At 35.3% G+C, this 23,991-nt stretch overlaps 1 protein-coding gene and 1 long non-coding RNA gene across 2 annotated transcripts; both read left to right on the forward strand.

The window, feature by feature from the left end:
• The first annotated feature begins 9,938 nt into the window (after window positions 1-9,938).
• On the forward strand, window positions 9,939-15,706 carry LOC128559079 (uncharacterized). The gene is made up of 3 exons (XR_008372130.1): window positions 9,939-10,912; window positions 13,249-13,418; window positions 15,611-15,706. It is a non-coding gene; the product is annotated as an uncharacterized LOC128559079 (long non-coding RNA).
• A 497-nt stretch (window positions 15,707-16,203) lies between these two features.
• On the forward strand, window positions 16,204-23,439 carry LOC123565654 (uncharacterized). Its single transcript, XM_053549178.1, has 4 exons — window positions 16,204-16,279; window positions 16,933-17,013; window positions 20,024-20,105; window positions 21,840-23,439. Exons 1-4 carry the CDS (start codon window positions 16,204-16,206, stop codon window positions 21,937-21,939), a joined length of 339 nt encoding a protein of 112 aa, XP_053405153.1. The 3' UTR covers window positions 21,940-23,439.
• The last annotated feature ends 552 nt before the right edge of the window (window positions 23,440-23,991 follow it).

Raw genomic sequence — 23,991 nt, forward strand, 5'->3', positions numbered from 1 at the left:
GAAACTTTTTTCAAGAGAGATTTTACCTGTCACAAAACTTCAAAAGCACATAAAGTGCGGTAATGGGATCTAAATAACCCCTCCCCATTTTATTCCTACCAAAATGTCAGAACTACAGTCACGGTATAATTTTAACCAACGCTACTATGCTAATTAGTGTTCCTCAACTGTCCGCCATTACGCAATCCTCCGTGTTAGAACTTATTCAAAATGCATAATAAATCTTTTGTACAGTTTTGATAAAATATATCAGAGAAGCTTTTTTCAAATTTAATTTTTCAAACATCTCTTTAAACTTTGTGACTGAACAAGTTCTGAACGATATATTTGCCTCTAAACGATTTAATATTTGGTTAAACAATCTGAAGAGTTTCCAGAATTTCCAATTTCGCGGTCAATATAATATTCTTAGACAAGTAAAATATTCATCATAAACGTCGCATCTCTTTATGTTCAAATAAATGTAATGCATTCGGTTTTTAATTCAGCAATCCTGTATTAAAGTATCAAAATAGAAAACTTACTGTAAATCTTGATTTAAAATTATCCAAATCTCATAGATTAACCTAACTAAAATATAATAAATGAGCCGTGCCATGGGAAAACCGACATAGTTGGTTTGCGACCAGCATGGATCCAGACCAGCCAGCGCATCCGCGCAGTCTGGTCAGGATCTATGCTGTTCGCTTTTAAATCCTATTGGAATTGGAGAAACTGTTAGCGAACAGCATGGATCCTGACCAGATTGCGCAGATGCGCAGGCTGGTCTTGATCCATGCTGGTCGCAAAGCCACTAAGTTGATTTTCTCATGGCGCATCTCAAATAATATCAGAGTATCAATATAATTTACATTATTTCATATTAGAGTTGCCGAATATTCGATAATAATTATGTAACAGTGTATACATGTCTAATCTGTGGTAAAATGAAAGAAATAGTACTAGTTTGATTGTATGTTTGAAGATCGAATTTACAGACATACTCGATTTCATTCCTAACAAATGACCACTTACAGTTAATCAGTGTCACGCCATCCACATTATCAAGGTTATCATTTCTTTAAAGTAAAGTGATGTGATGTTATCGCTACCTGTTTTATCTTTATGAATTTTAATTATTTTCTCTTAAAGTATTTATTTTCTAGTACGCTTGTGACAGGTAATGTGTCTTTTTGTCTAGAATATTTTAGATAATTGACTTTTTTACAACGGGTGAATATGGTAACTTTTAATAAATGGACCATAAATATCACGGTGCGTTTGACAAATAAGTGGTAAGTTTGCAAATAAAATTAAGTGGAAAAGGTATGGCCAAAACCCACTACCCTGATATTGGCAGCTAAACGCTTTGCCGCTCAGCTACCTTCAAATGCTACAGTATTTTTTTTTTTTTGGATTTAACGTCGCACCGGCACAATTATAGGTTATATGGCGACTTTCCAGATTTGATGTGGAGGAAGACCCCAGGTGCCCCTCCGTGCATTATTTCATCACGAGCAGGCACCTTGGTAGAACCACCGACCTTCCGTAAGCAAGCTGGATGGTTTCCTCACATGAAGAATTCAACGCCCCGAGTGAGGCTCGAATCCACATCGATGAGGAGCAAGTGATTTGAAGTCAGCGACCTTAACCACTCGACCACGGAGGCACCCATGCTACAGTACCGGTATAACATGAACTAAGAATTATATATGTAATATTTGCAACGCTATTTATGTTTACACATTGAAAATGAATTTAAGGAAATATACGAAATATTCACATGTGCTAGGTCAATACTAAAGGACACTACATCCACGAGAAATAAAATAGTCTTGGAACAGTGAATAGTACGGTGGAATAGAGGGGACATCGGAAACATTTTATTTATCACGTGCGCACGTGTTAGCACCACATTCGCACATGTTAGATACCACGTGCGAATGTGTTGATTAACACGTGCGCACGTAATAACTATCTTAGCTAACAAGTGATAGCTATCACATTCGCAGTTGTTAGCTGACACGCGCGAACGTGAAAAATTACCAACGAAACTAACCGAGATATCAGTCTTTTTTTCAAAAACCAAGAAACACTTACTTCGTAAATTACAGCTAACTATAAATAACACTTCCTTATGAAAGACATCCATTTAGAAAAATTGCAGATCTTTCACGCTTTTTCATTGATCAGCTAACACGTGCGCACGTGTTAGTTATCACATGCACACATGGTAGTATAACGTGCGAACGTGATAGCTGTCACTTGCGCACGTGAAAGTTATCACCCGTGCACGTGTGAATTACCACATACGCACGTGGTAGCTAACACATGCGCACAGAAAAAACATAAAATATTTCCTATGTCCTCGTTATGCCACCGTACTATACATAGAACAGCATGCTATGTTATCTACATGTTGGTTTAAAGGTCCGACCTAACCGGAGTGGGTCTCCGTGGCCGAGTGGTTTAGATCGATGACTTCAAACCAGTTTCCCATCACCGATGCGGGTTCAAGACTCACGCAGAGTGTTTAATTCTCCATGTGAGGAAGACATTAAGTACGTGCTCGCTCGTGATGAAATAATGCACGTTAGGGCACCTGGGGTAATCCTCCACCAAGAAAACTGGAATGTCGCTAAAGGACCTATAAGTGTGTTAGCGCAACGTTAATCTCAACAAAAACACACAAAGCCGACCTACTCGGTTGGTAGCAGACGATACGTGTAGGTTACTTACCGAGTAGGAGGTGTTTATGAAATGAAAATACCCGCGCTCGTGCGAATCGTGACACCGAGAGCGTGTAGCGCTCGAGGTGTAACCGCACGAGCGCGGGTATTTTCATTTCATGAACACCGATCTAAGAGGTAAGTAACTGATTTACACAACGTCATTTTAGTTTGTTAGTTTTTATTTATTTATTCATTTATTTATAAGTATTTCCTCCTCCCAGTCAGAAAATAAATTATTTTGGAATTACTTTAACTTCAGCAGGTAAATTGAAATACGTAAAATGATATAAAAAAGGTTGATGAGTTCTACTAATTCGCCAGTGTAAATGCATTTTTGTTCACCAATTATTTGTTGGGAGTTTCTTTAATGCACAACTTTACACTTCGGTTGCATGTTTATAAAACATTTATCACGATAATCTTAGTTTCGGACTGTGCATTTACGGTTTCGTCGTGGTCGTTATCATCATCATCATCATCATCATCATCATCATCATCATCATCATCATCTAACAACAGTAATGAAAATGATTATCTTCTTCTACTCCTCCCTGTTAAGTACTAAGCCGTGAATGTATCTACACGATAATCGTGTAGATGAAAACATGACGATCGTGATTGAAAGGTCAAAATATACAATATTTAAAAAAGAAGTATACATTTGTAAATGCTACTTGACGAAGGTATTGTCTATTTTCTATAAGTATTGACCTGGCACTAATTAATCTTCACCAGTATTTTCGGGGGTTTCCATTATTTTACAAAATATTTGTATCCTAAAATAACCAATATAAATAGCAAATGGCACGGTGGCATAGTGGTAGCTGTCTGACTGCCACGCACGATACCATGAGTTCAAAATCACCTCAGACCATTTTTTTAAATTCAATGTAATGTTGTTATTGATGTTACTTTTACATTATCTGTGTAACATATTTCACGAAATCTGATTGTTTTCTCTTGTAGATCTAGTATTCATTTTCAGGAAACGCTGGTGAGAAATGCTTTGTCTTTCTATCTAAGATACTTTTAAATATGTTTGATTCAATATTTTCCATAACGTTTATAAATAGACCATAAGGTTTGATCAGACAAGTATGGCAATATTTCTACCGATAAAATTTTGGGTACGAGCGCAGGAGTTGAACTATAAATACAGTTAAGCAGCTAAACGTTTTGTCCACACAACTATATGCACATGTGACATTGTAAAAATTATACAGTAAAGAAATATTTATATCGCTATTTAACTTCAGACACCAAAAATTTATTTACTGAAAATATAAGGAATATTCTTGAGTGTCAGATCATTCATTACAGACAATAACATGACATTAATTAAATAAACATTACATTGTAACTCATTGTAACTTTTTCACGTGCTCAGGTATGGTATAATACTTGTGCACGAGCGCAGGTATGGTATGATACCTGTGCACGTGGGCATGTATGGTACGTAGGTATTCATTTTGGTTATTAACCTACAGAGAACAATAGAACGGTTGTGTAATGTATTAAATCGAACGAAAGGCGTTTGTTCGAATCTTTGGACGCAGACGCATTATATCGATTATTTTGAGTCTGTAAACATAATAGAATTGATTTCATAAGTAAAGTATCAATACATGTCTTATATACTTTTTCATTACAAAATATAAATGAATTAGTTCCTCTTTTTTCTATTTGTATTTGCATTGTATGCACAAGCGTTGGAAATGTGCCTAAAAGAAGTTAATTTATGCTTGCATTTGATTTTTACAATGGCGATGATCCACGGATGTATTTATCACTACAAATAAGTAGGGATGAATTTATCAATCTTTTTCTTTTCTCAATCGGCTATTTAGATTAAATATTAAAATAAATCGGGAACGCCCTAGATGAAATGATGGATTCATTCATGTTTGAGTTTATACCTGTTTTGATCCAAGAATGCTTTTTTTTCAGTTCAAGTCATATTAGTATTACACATTTCTTTCTTTCAATATTGGCATTAATTCTACATACACGTACAAGTTCGAAAACATGCAAAACGTTTGACCTTTGAAATGGCCGGAGAATATCATTTTCACTACACATATTGATTGCATCCCGTATTTTTGAAATATACAAATTATATAATCCCGTATTTCCGGCATATACGGAAAATATACGGAGTTGTATACCAAGCATATACGGACATATACGTCCCGTATTTTCGAAATATACAAATTATTTGAATCCCGTATTTCCGGCATATACGGGAAATAAACGGAGTTGTATACGAAGAATATACGGGAAATTTAATCCCTGTATTTTCGAAATATACAAACTATACATATCCCGTATATCCAGAATATACGGGAAATATACAGAGTTGCATACAAGGAATATACGGGAAATGTAAGTCCCGTACTTTCAAAATATACAAATTATTTAAATCCCGTATTTCTGGCATATACGGGAATAATACGGAGTTGTATACCAAGCATATACGGGACATATACGTCCCGTATTTTTGACATATACAAATGATCTAAATCCCGTATTTCCGGCATATACGGGAAATATACGGAGTTGTATACGAAGAATATACGGGAAATTTAATCCCTGTATTTTCGAAATATACAAACTATACATATCCCGTATATCCAGAATATACGGGAAATATACGAGGTTGTATATGAAACATATACGGGAATTATACGTCTCGTAATATACGGATTTATGTATTCCCGTACATCTGACATATACGGAAATATACGGTGTTGTATACGATCAGAATAACCCTTTTTTGAATTTCCCGTATTTCAATAATATACGGGGTATCGAATACTAAGAATTCCGTATTTCATAGTATACGGAAATCCGTTTTTTATTAGTATACGGACTTTTAAATATACAAGCCCCGTACACGCACGTATTTTAGTTTTTCCGTATTTCTTCCCGTATACGGGTAATATACGGGATCCCGTACACTCCCGTATATTAACTCTTTTTTAGCAGTGCGATGAGCTGACATACACTGCACAGGCTCATTAGGCCTGTTTTTCATTTCTACAAAATATTGCCTCCATTTGGTTTCAGTATTCATTTAGTTAACTTTGTTGACACGACTGTTTAATAGTCGAGCGTTGCTGTCCTTTGGCATATCTTGTTTTTACTGGATGTAAAAGTTTGGGCCACCTATGCTCACTAACTCCCATTGCTTATTTAAATTAATTGTCAGAACCATCTGTTTATAAAAGAGATTTATTTTTCCCTTAAACATGCCGCTTTCCCATATCCAGCATCAAAATAGTCTAGCTGACTGTTTCCTTTGAATTGTGAACTGTACTAACTTGTGTGTATCACTGCTTGATGATATGTTCACTGATAAGTCCATTTTTTCAGGTATTGTTCTTCCTTAAGCATTAATGGAATATTTTTTCTTTATTTGCAAAAAACAAATGTTGTCAAAAATATCACACCTACAGGACGAACGTCATGTCTGATATTGTCTTGACTATGACACATGCATGCAGCACTATTGATCTCGCCAGAGCTCAAGAAGCTTAAGGTGAACTATTGTAATTACAGTGTGTTCACCTATGTTGGTCAAAGTTTCAAGAATGATTGACTGTGGTCAATAAGTGCCATCTAATATTTTCAGTGTCAGCACATCCGAAAACATGTCGGAGTAACATTGAAACTGAAAACAATTTCTGATAACTATATACTGTCAGGACCTAAGGCTTTCAAATATTGGCCTGTGACTTGTAAAGACCCTTCTCATTTTAATGGCCTTGAGGTCTAGCCTATCAACTTATATATAAATGTATTTCCCCAATCAAGAATGATACGCTGTATGAAACTTTTCCAGTATAAAAGTAAGCTCATTTACACATGCATTTCACTTACTCTTTCTTCTTTATGACTGACGTTATGTTTGATATATTCTATTGAATAATTTGTAGTTATATTGTTTTAACAAACATAATATTATAGCTAAAATGTATATGGAAAACAAGTGCACACCCATACTGTAAACAAGCATTATTTATTATATGTGTTTTGGAATATGTCTTGGTCACACATCGAAAAACAAATCAATTTATAAGCGTAAAGGTCAGCCAGACTCGGATAATGGAACCTTTGGACGATATTCGAAGAAAGTTTGACAAACTCTATAATACTGGTGTGTCTTTTCTAACACTCAATCCTTTAAAGTGTATGCAGTCAACGCCCATCCCAAGAGCTAAGTAACATAAACAGGTAAAAAAAACTTTCTTTTTTGGCAAACAGGATGACATTCGGAGATAGTCATCAAGAAATATATAGGGATTTTATATTAGATAAGAAAATGCAATCGGCATTATTATCAAAATCATTACCTTAAAATAGTAGATGCTGTTTTTAACTCCGAACATTACAAAAAAGAACCCTTTTATGCGATTAAAACGTGTTGACCGTTCAAAGGTGATGCCCCACTGTGTTTCTACTTGCTAGTTTTTTTTCCTCGTGTGTTTGCTTTGAAATTGTGTGATGATCGTGTGTGGGTTGATCGTGTGAACGGCTTCGAGCTGTGAGCTGCAGTTTAGGGACACTGTGTTTAGAAATAGGTGTTCCCTGCTGGATATTTTTATGTGTATTTAAAAGTATACACTCCTTATTTCAGACTAAATCATGGGAAGTAAAATTGTAAAACTCAAGCAAATGTCCACGATGACACATGCTATGTATAAAATAAGTCGTTTTCGTACCATTTATTAGATTTATTTAAACACATTTAAGAGTTTTCCTTGAAACTTAGATAAAAATAAAAAACTTATATTATATAAATATATTTCATTTTTCGTTTACTTAATCGGTGCACAAATGTCTATATTTATATTTATTGTGTAAAAGAATCGAAACATTTCATTGCTAAATAAAATCTCTTGATACTAAACTAAACCTTTGCTGTACTGCTTTATGGGACAATAAAATTAAATTATTTACTGTAAATAGCCTGCAATTTTAATTTAACAACCAGAAGTGTACTTTTTTGTAATTTTATGCATACGAATATAAAATAGCTTTACTTTAAGTTTGTAAACAGGTTGGAAATTCATTTCTACTTGCAAGGTTATACATTAAATCCATTCAGTACTCAATATACCGATAATTACGAGGGTAGATCCAAAAGTAATGTCACTGTAGCTATAAAATCGTTTATAATGAAAGGAAATAAAATAAATGAATTCCGAAGTACCTTTATCTATTTGCAATATTGTCTAAAAATATCGATAAGATATGTTGCATAGTTTTAACGATATCGACATATACTGAAGGCATACTTGTAGCGATCGACCATCGTCATTGATGTTATTGACGTCTGAGACGACGTTTCTTACTGATTGCTATCAATATTCATTCCTTTTCAAAGTATCGTCCTTGATTGTCTATTAAGTACTCATGTCTGTTCGCACATTTACGGGAAGCAGCAACATACCATGCAGTCCTTTTAAAGAGATAAAAATAGATTTTAACAAGATTTTCAAACGATCAAAGTCCTGGAAATGGACCCCTCGGATTTTATCTTTCAGATGAGGAAAAAAACGCAAAGTCACACGGCGCCAAAATCATACGTCTTCCGGTCATCTGGCGATCTTCTAGTGACTAATCGCCGTCCCTGAAACGCTCATACCACATGTATACATAGTCACCTTTTCACTGTTTTCGATCCATATTTGTTATTTCTCATCTGCTTTGCCTCTAACGGTGATTTTCCTAATTTAAAACAAACACACAGAACAGAGCGCTGCGGGTTTTTGTCAGAAACCGATATATTTGCTCACAGCATAAACAAGAGTTAACACTGCATATATATTTTTAACGAGCGATGACGTCAATAAAATTTCAACAGCAAATGGCGGGGATACGTGATGTCACGTTGTAAAAAATTCATATGATTCAGCCCGTTATTTTGAAAAAGATCAGTCGCTACATTTGTCAGTTTTATTAATGAACAAGTAATACTTTAGCGTGCGGCGACATAGCGTCAGTGTTTTTTTTTTTTTTTTTTTTTTTCTTAATTCACGTGTACCTTAAACGAAAAAAACGCCGGGAATACTTTTTTTTGCCATATTATCAGAATTAATTTTTTGCACGTTGTGATATATTTTTATTATTATACATAGATGAACAAGCGCACCATGGACGCAGTGACATTTCCTTTGGATCAACCCTTGTATTTATTCGATTTAAAAGTGTTTGATTGTAATTACTTTTTGTACTATGAATACTGCTTTTCATCGAATATTTTGGAAATAAGGAACTTGAATTGCACTTTGCATGACGTTGAAACCCCGACACTTCACCGAAACACAAAGCAAATAAACAATGAGTTGATCATTCTAATTGCATTATTCCTCCTTTTGTCATATTTAAACATATTGATGGATTAGAAATTGACAACTTGAATACTTACTTTCAAATGCATGCTTAATGTTACTCCTGAATATCCCGTAAACGGGTAAAACCGGTCAAGTTACATTATTTTATACTACTTAATTGGATTAGAACTATTAAATATGTAAAAAGGGGCATCTTATTTCATACTTATTTCCACTATTGAATATTTGTATTCCCAATCAATAGTTATATAAATTGGGTCTTTCTACTTTCCTCACATGACCTGGATTGTTGGATATTCGTTTGTTGATGATCCAGAATCGTTTCAAGATCCCAACAAAGGGAAGTTACCGTATAACAGGTATATAACGGTATATTACGGAATGAATATAATTAAGTTCTAACATGACAGGTATATTGAGGATATGTATGTCCGTACATGTTTCAGAAAACATAAATATATATAAGACATCCACCAAATTTGAAGAAACTATTAACTAGAGCAAAATATTCTGAATTCAATATACAAAGAAACAACAGAGTTTACAAGTGCAATAGACCTAACTGTAACCTATGTAAACAAATAGAAGAATCTAATTCATTTAAGTTTAATGGGAAAATATTTTACGTGAATGAAAACATGTCCTGTGATGTGTAAAATGTAATTTATTTTATGACGTGTAATGGCTGCCATGAATATAACATAGGTCAAACCGGAGACAAATTAAGAACTAGAAGAACAATTCATTCTCAACAAATTAGAGACCCGTCGTTAAGACAAATACCTGTCAGTAGCCATATAGACTTTTGCTGTACAACAAAGCCAAAATTTACTATATTCCCATTTTATAAAATGAAAACTAACAGTGTGTCAGCTAGATTAACAAAAGAAAAATAGTTTATTGACTGTTTTAAACCGAAATTAAACATGCGGAACATTTTACATGATACGGAGTCAAATGTCATATCAGTTTGTTTCGTGTCCGCTCTGTAACTCTTGAACCCCTTAAAGGATTTCAAAGAAACTTGACACAAATGTTCACCACACTGAGACGATGTGCAGAGCGCATGTTCCGGATGACTCGCTTCAAGGTCAATGTCACACTTAAGGGTCAAAGGTCATATATGACTTTGCTTTGTGTATATTGCTCTGCATTGCAGTGCTCTTGTTTTTATTTGGCATATCTCTTTTTTGTACTTACAATATTTTTTTTGAATTACTTCCCTTTTATGTAACTATAAATAGCTTATTTTGAAACTTTTTATTATTGACCGTAGGGAAAAACCGAGACCACTTTTCTGTGGTACAACATGGATGGCACTTCCAATTTTTATGTCTATTTTTACATATCTTTGCCTGATAAGGATTTTTTTATGTAGACTTTGAATATATTATTTGGGTACTTTTGTTTTTTGAAGTTTTCCTTTTGTTGTTCCAGTCCTTTGGGCTACAACAGTCAAGTTCTTAAAATTTTGCTCCCATCCTATGATGTAAGCCTTCGGGCGTATATTGCCCCGCTTGGCGGTGCTCTTGTTAAGTCTTCAGTTGACTGTATGTTATTTCAGATGAGTTGGGCGGACGTCCATAGACTTTGTCCGGAGCATATCTTCTTCATGCACGGAGTGATTTTGATGAAACTTGGCACAATTGTTCATCATCATGAGACGGAGTGTTATGCGTAAGAACTATGTCCATAGGTCTAAGGTCAAGGTCAAACTTAGAGGCCAAAGCTCAGCTACAAGAATGACTGTCCGGAGCATTTATTCTTCATGCATGGAAGGATTTTGATGTTACTTTTGAAGAATTGTTCACCATCATGAGACAGAGTGTCATGCGCAAGAAGCAGGTACCTATTTCTAAGGTCAAGGTCACACTTAGAGGTCAAAGGATACAAGAATGAAAACTTTGGCCGGAATATTTCTTCTTCATGCATGGAGCACAGGTGGCAGTAAGAGAGAAAACACTACCGTTTCGTACGCTGTTGCTCGCTCGCGATGCTTAAACGGTTTGGAAATGGGCTTTGAAGTAACGTTTTTCTGAAAGATTATTATTTTGCCCAAAAGACGGCCAATCATTGATAAGGAAATATTGTTTTGAAAAAAATATACGAACTTGGAAGCAATGCACATGTCAAACAGTTCTTGCTTACCTTTCTCATGGCTCATTGTCACAGGTGCAAATTATTATTTTTTTTCAAAATGGCTTTTTTTCATTTTTTTCCTAAGAAACCTTATAAGTTAAGTGCATATAGCTAATATAGGTACGTTACTGCCACCTGTGGAATGAAGGGATTTTGATATAACTTGGCAGAAATGTTCACTACAATGAGACGGAGTATCATGCACAAGAACAAGGTTCCTAGGTCGAAGGTCAAGGTCACATTTAGAGGCCAAACGTCAGATACAAGAATGACTTTGTCTGGAGCACTTCTTCTTCATGCATGGAGGGATTTTTATGTAACTTGGCACAATCGACACCATCATGAGTCGGAATGTCATGTGCAGGTCCCTTCTTTAGAATTACCTCCCTTTGTTGTTACTATATATAGCTTATATTGTAACTTTTTCATTACTAGTCATAGGGAAAAATCGAGACCACTTTTCTGGAGTACAACATGCATGTTACATCCAATTTTGAGGTGTGTTTTGACATATCCCTACATGGTAAGGACTTTTGTGTGGACTTACAATATTTTTTACATTTTTATTTATTTATATTTTCTTAAGATTATCTTCCCTTACTTGTTACTATAAATAACTTATATTGTAACTTTTTTATTATTGACCGGAGGGAAAAAACAAGACCACTTTTCTGTGGTACAACATAGGTGTTACTTTCAAATTTTAGGTGAATTGAAGGTATCTCTACCTGGTAAGGAGATTTTTTTTTGTGGACTTAGAAAAACAAAGGAATTACAGTAATTGCTAAACAGCCACAAAAGTAAAATTCCGTTTGCAAATACAGGTGCTATTTGCTTATTTGCTTTTTACTGGCGTATATTGTGACATTCTGGCACTCTTGTTAATGCATGACATACTTATTTCTATACTATCACGTTTTACATGACCCCACCCATGAGAGTTCTGCCTGAAAAAAAAAACATGTGTATACAAATTTCAATAGTTAAATAGAAAAAAATCTAATGTAGTGTAACCCAAATTTTTGAAGTTTGCCCCTGGGGGTACATGTACCCTAACATTATAAATGAGTGAGCATGCTGGTTTAATGGCGTCAAACTGAGATCGAGTGGTTATCATAAATTATTATGTTGTCATGGACATTTTTTGCTGCGAATGCCTCACTGTGACAATATATTGCATATTGAGTTCACATTACTGAGACTTCCTCTTGGCTTTCTTTTCTTGCTGATATATGTGCTTTTATTGATCCAAAATTTCGCTTTTCTATGCAGGAAATACGAAGTGAAACAGGTTAAGTCGAGATTATTGCCCCACTTGACCTTAAGCACAGTCCACGAGTATATTAATACATAGTGCTGCTGTTAGTAGGAGACTTCAGTATTACAATTCTTCTTAATACTAGGTTTATGTCATTTCTATTCAGGGTGTAATGACACGAAGTAAGAGAAGGCAAAGAAGCCAAACAAACATGACAGAATTGTATGTCCAGTACTGCATGGAGAAATATATTGAAAAAGAACTTTATGGAACTTTAGTAATAGAATTTTATAAAAGACAAATTTATGTTATAGACATGATACAGTTAGACTGTAAGTTGCACCAGTAAGTAAATTGTACCATTGTTTGCCATGATGATATAAAATGTAATCCACAACAGTGGTGCAGTAGCAGAGGGCTCACCTTCGGATGTCGTAGTTTATTACATTTTGAAATTATGAATCAGTAGAGAAAAATAGAGATGATCAGTCAGCGAACGCCATGGTCATAGCACTTGTGCACCAGACAGGCTGGATGATCGTTATTTCTCCAATGAACACCCATCACGGTAGTCATTTTGGAGCAAACACGCTGAAGGTGAATGCTGTGAGAGGTGTTCAAATGCAGAGTAGGCGCTGACTGTGCTGTATCTACTCTAGATGAGGCAAAAACTTGTTACAAAGATATTGCAGTCATAACATTACCTGCAGGTTTTCAGATTGTATTTGTAGCTGTACACAGTAACCATTGTAACTGTATCAACTATACTTGTTTCTAATCTTAGGCAGATGTGTACATACAAGATGGAAAATATACAAAGGAGAAGTTTTCCTCCAATATGAAGGACAACTAGTAGAGATGGATTCACAAGGAGATGACACTTACGTTGATGAGATGGAGGTAGGACAAAAGATGAAGTCCCTGAAATCAGTACTCCTGGGAGCTAGTTGACAGGTGAGTCAGAGATGTTTTACAATTGAAAACGATCAGCGTGAGTGAAAAAAGTTCCGCTGGCTGGGTTCAAACTCTGTACTTAGACAAACTGTCATTACTAAGACAGTGCCGTTACCCTCTGGGCTACACATTTATGCAGGCTGTACATGAACAAACATTATGATAATTTAGTTAAATATAAGTTTAACATTGGAATGTGAGCAAAATATGACATCACCTTGTTTGATAGTATTTATAGACAACTCTACCACATGTCAGCATGTTTGTCTGGCTATAATAATGAGGATGTATAACGATGCACACAGACAAAGTGAGGACTAACACATGGGTCCAGTGTGAGGACTAAGCCTTAAAAGCATGGGTCCTCACATTGATATTGTGTTGAAATTATTGTTAGTAAGACCTAATTTGATTGTATGTATGGAGAATTTATTTGTAAGTCCTCAGATACCCAAATGACCTCACTTTGTTAGTGTGCATTACTGCATGTTATAGCCACTAAGGAAAGATTGGCAAGGCATATTTTTAATGTATATTCATCGATGCATCCCAGAATTATCTCCCATTGAGCTTAGTTTTTGAACAACCTTACAGTTTTTGGATTTTTTTTCAAGCTTAACAGTAGTGATCAACATGTTAAAGGGCAGTGCATTACGTAACAATTATCAAGATGACTGATTGGTGGCCATAATGATCTTAAATTTTGTAATTTCCTTGTGGAGCGAAATAGCTGACACTGGCACTACACTTATTTCTTTAAAGTAAAAGCTCTTGAATGAACATTCCAGTTTTGATTATGCTATTGTATCAATGTACAGTTTCAAGGGTATTTTGTCATCTTCAGTGACTGCCCTAGTTTTATTTTATTGTGATCAGTACAGCGATAAAAAGGACATGTTAATCTTATGTGGATTTTCCTACACTGCTTTTTCCTGGCATTTACATAAATGTATATCAGTATCGTTGACATAAACTACCGTCCATGAACAGGCTCAATCAAACCGAGCCTGCAACATTTTCGTTTTTGACGTGTTGGGCGACCTGTGAAGTTTCTACTTTTTTCTATTTTAAATACATTCAGGATATATCTATAAATAAATACCATTATGCTGTGGGTCGGGTTTTCTCACCTAGAGGATATATATATATGGTCATTCAAACAGTGTGAGATAACCTTATCTCAAACTGCCAATCCCTCACCCCAGCAACATTTGAACATCTGACAGTGATTTGCTCAAAGAAATCCAGTTTTTACATCATTTATCAATGATGTTTTATGCCAAATTATGCTTACTGTTGTAAATTTTTGAAGGTCACTTAAAAAGATTTTTTGTCAGTTCAGGAAGTGAAAAATTAAAGGCATTTTAAAGAGGTTGAAAAAATAGTAACTGCACTGTCTGTCTGTCTGTCCCAGATTTGTGTCCACTCAGTCATTTATTGATGGATTTCAAAAATAAACTTTGCACCAGTGATCAGCATGACAAAACAATATGTCATGAACAAGAACAATAAAATCTATCTATCTTACTTTTTGAATAATCTCCCTTTAATGATTGTTTTCTGCATTTCGTCTCGGCTCTGTAACTTCGTCATTCATGGATGGATTTCCTAAAACTTTGTACCAATGATAAGCATGTTTTGACGACGTGTTATTAACAAAAACTATAACTTTACCTATCTTACTTTTTGAATTGTATCCCTTTATTGAATGTTGATCTGCATTTCATGTCCGCTATGTAACTATTCCATTCACGGGTGGATAATTTTTAAAAAAAAGGTAGGGAGGTTGGTAATAATCAGCAGAAACCCTTCTGGTTTGTGGGTATGTAGGTCAAATGTCAAGATCACAGTGGCCCTGTTCTGTTCAATGAAGAAGTGCATATGTGTTTTATCAACATATCTTGTTTTTCTGAGTAGAAGTCTTTGTGTTCTAGATCAACCACTGTTGTTAACAAATACAATAAAATTATATTTCTCATTTTACTCGGATATACCAGGGTATAAATTGTTTCAGACATTTGCGTTCTTAACTCTATTCTGTAGACTTGTGTTGTTTTATAAAAGAATAAACTTAAACAAATTGTCAGCAATTGGAGTTTGTAATTTAATATTGAGATTTGAACTTTTAGTCAGCACCTGTGTTGGATCCAATTTAAGCAGTCACATTTCATGTAAACCTGATTATTTTTCAGAAACTGGTAGTTGCATTTGTTGCTTAATGTGGGGGTGAATATGTATCCACGTTCCTGTCTTCTACAACACATGGTTTCAAGCAGTGTAGTGCAAGTATATTTATTAAGACCAATTTGGTGGAAGAATCAGTTTAACATCGTAGCATTTTTGGCTTGATTATTGGAAGAAAATTCCAAGCTCATATAATCAGACTAATAAAAAAAATGAGCTCTTGATAATACATGTATTGTGTGTCTTTCCAGTGAAATTTGATAATTCCTCAAGTAAATACATTTAGTTTGAATATCAATACCTTTTTGCACAGTGATGTTGGAGCTATGTAGGAATCATGTGTCTTGTCTCGACTAGTTGAGCCCATTCCATTCTATCAAACTTTTATACTTCAATGAAGTTACATTAGTAGACTAGTCAACAGCGTTCGCTTTTCTTACCGAATCCTGGGACTTTATCGCGGTGGCCTGTTTCTCAGCACTTGTTTTATTGACAAAGCTGAAGCTTGACAGCTTTTTGCTCTTAGCAGCATACTTTTTATGACTTTATTTGTATAATATTTACTATTTATTACTCTATATATTTTCATTTCCGGGAAAAAATGGCGGCCTTGATTAAATGTGATCGCGGGTCACGTATACGGAACATAGAACAGTTCGCAAGACTTAATCGAATCGGTAATTGAACGGTTATTAGACCAAAACAGGAACAGCCCTAACTCGATTAAAAATTAGGAACAAGAATCAAAACGAAATATCGGAAACCTGAAAATTAAGATTACCGCAAAATTGTTATTTTTTTGGCAGATTTCTGAGAAATTTAAACCCCAAAATTGGGAAAATAAGCACAATTTTCCAATAGGGATGGGGCCGAAATTCGATCCCAGAATCGGCCTTAAAATATCTCTGACTCAGGTGAGCGATTTAGGGTCATCATGACCCTCTTGTTTGTATTTCTTTTGTAGTCACCACAAATTTGGTGTGTGCTTTAGTTATCTTGAATAATTAGGGTTGAAAAAAGCATTGAACTAATCAGTAAGCACATCTTGTATGACCTTGTATGAGCAAAGATGGTTGTTTCCAAAAATACTATGTCTTGAGCTATAGATTTAATCTGGATGTAAGTACATGTAAATAGTTCAGATTAAATGTGTCAGTTAGAAACGTTTGATCTTTGGTTGCAATTTGCCAAAGTCAGTTATTTTTTAACTGCGGAAAGGTTGACGAATATGTTGTCAATAATTATGCCTTTCTCTGTTAAAACCATGTTTGAAATACAAATAAATTTCAGTTATCTTGTTTAAATGCAACATATCATCAATGTTTTGTAGGTGCAGCAGAAGATACTGTTCAGTCATTAGGAGGAGTAGTCAAAAAGAACAGCTCTATCATTGTTTCTCTAGAGGAGACAGGTATATCTTTTTTAGCAGGTAATTTTCTGGTTAGATCAAAATTACTGTAATTGTAAGCTAGACTGATTTCCCAAAACAAATCTGGCTCTTGTCATAGCTAGGGTGTATTTCATCTAAAACATAGCTAAAAGTTAGGGATGGAAACAGATATTGAAATCACTTTTGAATGTTTGGTTGGTCATATTCGAATATATTCGAAAATTTGGCTTGTGTAATGGAAGCTTTAAATTATTATTAGTCACTAGCATTACATGATAAAATGGCAAGGGCTGATTATTTTCAGTCAAGATACAGGAAACAAAAAAAAAATACTTATTTACATGGATTTTTAAGACCAACTGGTTAGTGTCAAAACATTAGAAGGCTTCTCCCTAGACATCGTGTCTCTTTTCATGACAAGATCTTGCACAATACACGAAATGCGGCGAAAAGTCTACCACAATGAATGTGAAGGAGAACCTGAAATATACCTTACTACGTAGTAGGTGGTAATAAAAAGTACTAACGTTTTGATTGGCTAAATAGTCTCCTCAACAAATGGCATATTCAAATTTACTGAAATTCCGTATAGATTCTAATGATTGAATTTCCTCACGTTGATTATTGCCAACTTCCAACTATGCTTCTCTTTTCAAGGGAATTGTAAACTGTTAATCTGTAACAATTTTCATTTGATTTTCATATTTGAAAATGTGGCTGATATTTGAATATTTGATTTTGTCCCTACTAAAAACCATCTAAGATGTTTGGATGAAGCCAGGTAGGCATATTGTAAGGGACAATGGACATATATACTGAAGGGTGTAAGTCTGACTGCAATAATTTTTGTTAATATGAGATTAACAGCATTTTATGAAATTTTTATCGAGCCCGCTTGCGGTGAGCTCGATATAATCGTCACTTTCAGTAATTGTGCTTGCGTCCGTGTGTCTGTCCGATTTTGTCAGGACCATAACTTTGACATGCATGGACCAATCTTGTTTATATTTGACATGAATGTTTAACTCAATGACAAGGCGTGTCATGCACAAACCCCATGTTCCTATCTCAAAGGTCAAGGTCATGGAGGTCAAAGGTGAAATTGAAGTTTGTCTGGACCATAACTCTAACATGCATGGACTAGATTTGTTTATATTTGGCATGAATGTTTAACTCAGTGAGAAGGCTGGTCATGCGCAAACCCCCTGTTCCTATCTCAAAGGTCAAGGTAACAGTTGGAGGTCAAATATCAAATTGAAGCTTGTCCGCAGCATTTTTTTCATGCATGGTGGGATTTTGATGTAACTTGCCATGAATTTTCACCTTTATGAGACGGAGTGTCATGCGCAAGAAGCAGGTCCCTAGGTCAAAGGTCAAGGTCACACTTAGAGGCCAAAGGTCAGATACAAGAATGACATTGTCTGGGGCATGTCTTCTTCATGCATGGAGGGATTTTGATGTAACTGGGCACATATGTTCAACACCATGAGACAATCTTGGTTTTAGAATTACTTCCCTTTGTTATTACTATAAATCGCTTTTATTGTAAATTTCTTGTAAGGCGTAAAATAAAATGTTGGTTTCCGGTATTCCGACCTACCCGAAATTTTTGACACGGCCTTAAATGTTTTTATGGCCTAGGAGAATATTTTTTTCAACATTTTAACAAACTTGCAAAACTTCACTTTATGTGCTTTAAACATGTTCAGTGGTGTTAGAAATCAACTTACCAATGCTCTAAAGGCATAACCCCCTTATATGTATTCGTTTTACGTCATAATAATAATTTCCAAAAATTCTCAAAAAAAAAAAAAATAAAAAAATAAATAAAAAAAAAAATCAAAGAAAAAAAATTCAAACCTACTTACCCTTATTTTTTTGAAACAATTTATTTTTTTAGGCCTTACTGGCCGTGGAGAAGAATTGAGACAACTTTTCTGTGCTACAACATGCATGTTACATCCAATTGTTGATGTGTTTTGACCTATCTCTACCTGCTTAGGAGTTTTGTGTGGACTTATGTTATATATATATATATATATATATTTATCATTTGTCAAAAATACAGGTGCTAATCAGTGTAAATCAGTTCTGACACCGCCAAATAGTAAAATAAATGTTACGTTTTTAGACAGCTGGCGGGCTCGACATTCTGCCCATGGGCATGCAGAATGTACTTTTAGTTATGTCTTCCACCACACAGTGGTGTGAGAGACATATTGATTTACTCCAGTCTGTGTGTCTGTCGGTCACAAAGCTTGTCCGCACATTTCTCATCTGATCTTCACCAAACTTGAACAAAATGGGTTTGACCATAAGACCTCGGCCAGGTTCGATAAATAGCCAAATAGATCTAGCCATTTTGGAGTTATGGCCCTTTAATTAACAAAGATGGGCATTTTTACTCTTGTCCGCACTCTAAGTCACATATTTCTCATTCGATCTTCAACATACTTGAACAAAATATGTTTGACTATTAGACCTTGGCCAAGTTCGATAATATGCCAAATCGGTCCAGGCATTTTGGAGTTACGGCCCTTGAATTATCGAAAATTGGCCTTTTTGCTCTTTTCTGCACTTTAAGTCAAACATTTCTCATCCAATCTTCACCAAACTTGAATAAAATGTGTTTGACCATAAAACCTTGGCCAAGTTTGAAAACTTCCCAAATCGTTCCAGGCATTTTGGAGTTACGGCCCTTGAATTACCGGAACATCGGCCTTTTTACTCATGTCCGCACTCTTAAGTCGAACAATTCTCATCCAATCTTCACCAAACTTGAACAAAATGTGTTTGACCATAAGACCTCAGCCAAGTTCAATAACGAGTCAAATATGTCTAGAAATTTTGAAGTTCTGGCCCTTGAATTCTTGTGAGTAAACAGTATATAAAGACTGACTTTCTATCTAGACGATTCGGCAGTTGTGGGAGATATTCGCTATTCTCAAAAACAGCTCTAGTTTATATATTGATGTTGCTGGAAAAAGTGATGTAAGAAAATATTTCCTTTATCTTGAAGCTTCTGTTCCAGGTGGCCCAAATAATGTGGATAGACTATGGCTGTTTGATTGTCTGAGTAACTTCAATGTTCTTTACATGGGTCTGTATTTAAAGTAAGTGATATTCAGAGGTCCATTTTTGAAATGGTTATTGTAATCTTCTTTCCAAACATTCATAATGGTACTTGTAAACTATTTCTAGGAAATGTGTAATTGCAGGTATGCCCTCAAACTGTTAGTTGTATATAACTTTCCCAAACATTCTCGAATTATCACTAGGACCAATATAATTTTTGGTGGGACATACATTCCCATAGACAGTCAAGAGCAAAATGAGCCATAAGTTCTATGTGGTTTCTTGTTTAATTGAGCGTAAATATCACATATTTGAGCAATTTAATTGGTCCATTCACTCGGAGGAAAAAAATCACAACCAATTGACAGGCTGTCAACTAAAACCATTCTAAATCACAACAATGTTCTAACTATCATAAGTACTTGAAAGGTTATTTAATCTAAATTCAAGTTTTAAGACATGAACAACATTTGCACATAATTACCTCAAAGTTGGTAACATTTGCACAAGTTATGCAACTAACAGTTTGAGGACGTACCTGCAGTTACATATTTACTATAGTAATCAATTAATAACAACAACTATTACTTTGTGAGAACTTGAATCATTACTGTGCTTGCTGTTTGCAACATTTTTGTCATATTTTGAATTCCCAAAAGGGTGGAAAATATTAATTACTTTGTGCATGAATGATACCGTGAGCCATGATTGAATCGGGTGCAAGGGATGTAAGAAGTTGGCAGTTTCTTCCTGAGTATTAAAGTATAGTACTGGTTCTTCCCAGTGTTGATGTTAAGGTAAACTTCCCAACTGTAAATAACTGAAATACCTAACAACGAGCATATTAAATCCATCAATATTAGTAAATAAATCTTGATTATTATACCCCCATACATGAGTATGGGGGTATACTGGTTTCAGGTTGTCTGGCCTTCTGTCTGTAGATTGAATCTTGCACACACGCTTTTTCTAAGACCCCTGTTTAGACTTTAATGATACTTACAGAAGTGATCAGTACTAATCTGCTATGTTTTGGGTCAATGGGTCAAAGTCAAGGTCACAGGGGCCGGAAATAGTGAAATATTGTGAGCACTTTATCTCCAAAACCCCTGGTCAGAATTAATAATACTTCATAAAAGTTGCCAGTATCATGTCATAAATGTGCATGGTCGCTGTTTTGGATCAATTTGTCAAAGGTCAAGTTCACAGGGACTCGAGATATTAAGATCTTGTTTTTGCTAATCTCCAAAACCCCTGGTCAGAATTTATTGATACTTTACAGAAGTGATGTGAAGTACCAAGACCTGCTGTGCATGTTTTTGAGTCAATATATTTCATGTACTATGTCAAGGCCATTTTAATCGGGGGTATTAATCACCATCAGTAATAGCTCTAGTTAACAACTAATGTAGCCTAATATCTACGCAACACTCAACAAGAAAGTAGATCAGCTTGGAGGCCATAGATAAAGAAAAAAATCCTATGTTAATGACTTGGTCATGTTCAAAGATCATTTGTCAACTTGAGTTGGTAATGTAATTGTCCTTTAATATACTCTCCAAGTCTTACATCAAAAATGGTTCTGAATAGACAAGTGTGCTGATCACAGAGGATAGTCAAACACCTTGTCTGATGGACAGCTCTTTTTATTATCAACTATATGATTTGAATAATCAAGCGGTTTTTGTGCTTTGTGGCATACCAATGTGTTTTTTTTGTTTTTTTTTTCAAATTTCATTTGTGACAATTAAGCGTACTTGCGTTATTTGCAGTGTGAATTTCTTTGAGGACGTCAGTAAAGAAAGTGTCACCTCAGATAAGGACCTGGATAATGGTGAAGATGAAGGTTATGTTCGACACAGTGGGGATTAAGAAAGTGACAGTAGTATGAGCAGTATCATTCAGATAATGAAAGTGGAAAAGCAAATAAAGAAAACATAAAGACTGCGAAAGTTGTCGAATCACATGACAATGCTGATGAAAATCTAGATAATGACAAAGATACGGACATTTGTCATTACTTACTTTGATAAAAAGTTCCCATAATGCATCCCATCACCCAGACATGCTTATAACAAGAGATTTTGCATAATTTTTATCGTCGCCGATGAAATCGGGAGGGTTGCATTGAAATGGCATTGTCCGTCTGTCTGTCCGTCCATCTGCAGCCATTTCTCAGTAACTAGCAGGTAGAATTTCATGAAACTTAAAATAAACATGAACTAACATACTACGATAATGCCCGTCAAGTTTTGTTTTGATTGGTTAATTTCTCTTAGAGTTATTGCCCTTGATTTAATGAAAAATGTCCGTCCGCAGCCATTTCTCAAGTAACTAGCAGGTAGAATTTCATGAAACTTGAAATAAACATGAACCACCATACTGCGATGATGCCCATCAAGTTTTGTTTGGATTCAATTTCCGTTAGAATTGTTGCCTTTAAATTGTTTAAAAATCCACAGATTTGTACATAACAAACCAACAATTTCATTAAACTGCTTTCATTCTTTTCCATGAACATTTATTATAAACATTAGAAGTTGTGTACCCACACCTGGTCACCACAAATAGTTCCTTCTATTATTTTTTTTTTTCAAACCTTCCAGGAATATATATCAACATGCAAAGTTATACAATTGTACTGTTCCCCCATCTCACTCTCCATTCAGTCATGCCCACCATCCCGGCATGCATACCCCTCCTCCCCCTCCATCCAATTTTTTTTGTCATTTTTAATTTCCCATCAATATTTATAATCAACGTGAAGTTTTGTACACTCCTCCACCCCCCCCCCCCCCCCCCCCCCACCACTCTCCCCACATTAACTAATAAAAATATTTGCTTCTTAGCAACATCCTTAACTTTTTGCAGGATATATTTTTTACATATTTACAAACCCTTTCGGCCGGGGATACCAATTCATCGGATTTGCTTGTTATAGATACTGTTAGTATGAATATTCTACAATAAGTATTTATGACTTAATAGGCTACATTGAAGCAATGTGACTATAGTTTTCGAATTAAATTTCCTGTTCAGGAATTCTACATATTTGTTTTAGTTCTTATACCCCTGGTGTATAGTGATTGAACTGTACCCATGGCAGATAGCGATTGAAATATCTGTTGTTTTTTTTCAGCCCGTACATCCATCTATGTGAGGTCAAACAGTTCGCCCGAGGAAATACACTAATGTAAAGATTACTTGAACAGTTATGACATTAGAATGTTGACAGTCCAGTGTCACCCAGTCTGACCTTGACCTTCTTACAAAACCCGAACAAGGGGATATACTGGATTCAGCTTGTCTTTTTGTCTGTCTGGGTGTAGAATCAACTCCTACAGTTTTGGCAGGATTTCTTTCAAACTTTCACAGATGAACAACCTTAACATATAGATGTGCATGAAGGAAGGAATTCACGTATTGATGATTTCTGCCAGAATTATGGCCCTTTGTTTTTTCATCTATTTAATATATAGTGAAAAATTTTGTAAAGGCAACTGCTCCTTCGGCTTTGGCAGGATTTTACTTCAAACTTTCACAAATGAACAACCTGAACATGTAGATGTGTGTAGAGGAAAGAATGTACGCTGCGACAATGTCTGCAAGAATTATGGCTCTTTGTTCTTTCATCCAATATGTTGTATATAGTGAAAAATTGGTTCGTAGCATTGTCTTACGGTTCTTAACCAAAACTGTTCAAAATGTATCCCTGGGGTGAATAAGAGGCCCTGCCCTTGGGATCCCAAGTATTATATAGACTTAAATAGGCAAAAAAATCTTCCTGTCTAAAACCACATGACCTAGGCTTTTGATATTTTGGTATGATGCATTGCCTAGTAGTCATCTACCAAATTGTTCAAATTATACCCCTGGGGTTAAAAGAGGCCCCGCCCCGGGGTCATTTAGTTATGAGTTATATTG

Source organism: Mercenaria mercenaria, chromosome 8 (genome assembly GCF_021730395.1).
Source record: "Mercenaria mercenaria strain notata chromosome 8, MADL_Memer_1, whole genome shotgun sequence".
In the NCBI taxonomy this organism is placed as follows: domain Eukaryota; kingdom Metazoa; phylum Mollusca; class Bivalvia; order Venerida; family Veneridae; genus Mercenaria; species Mercenaria mercenaria.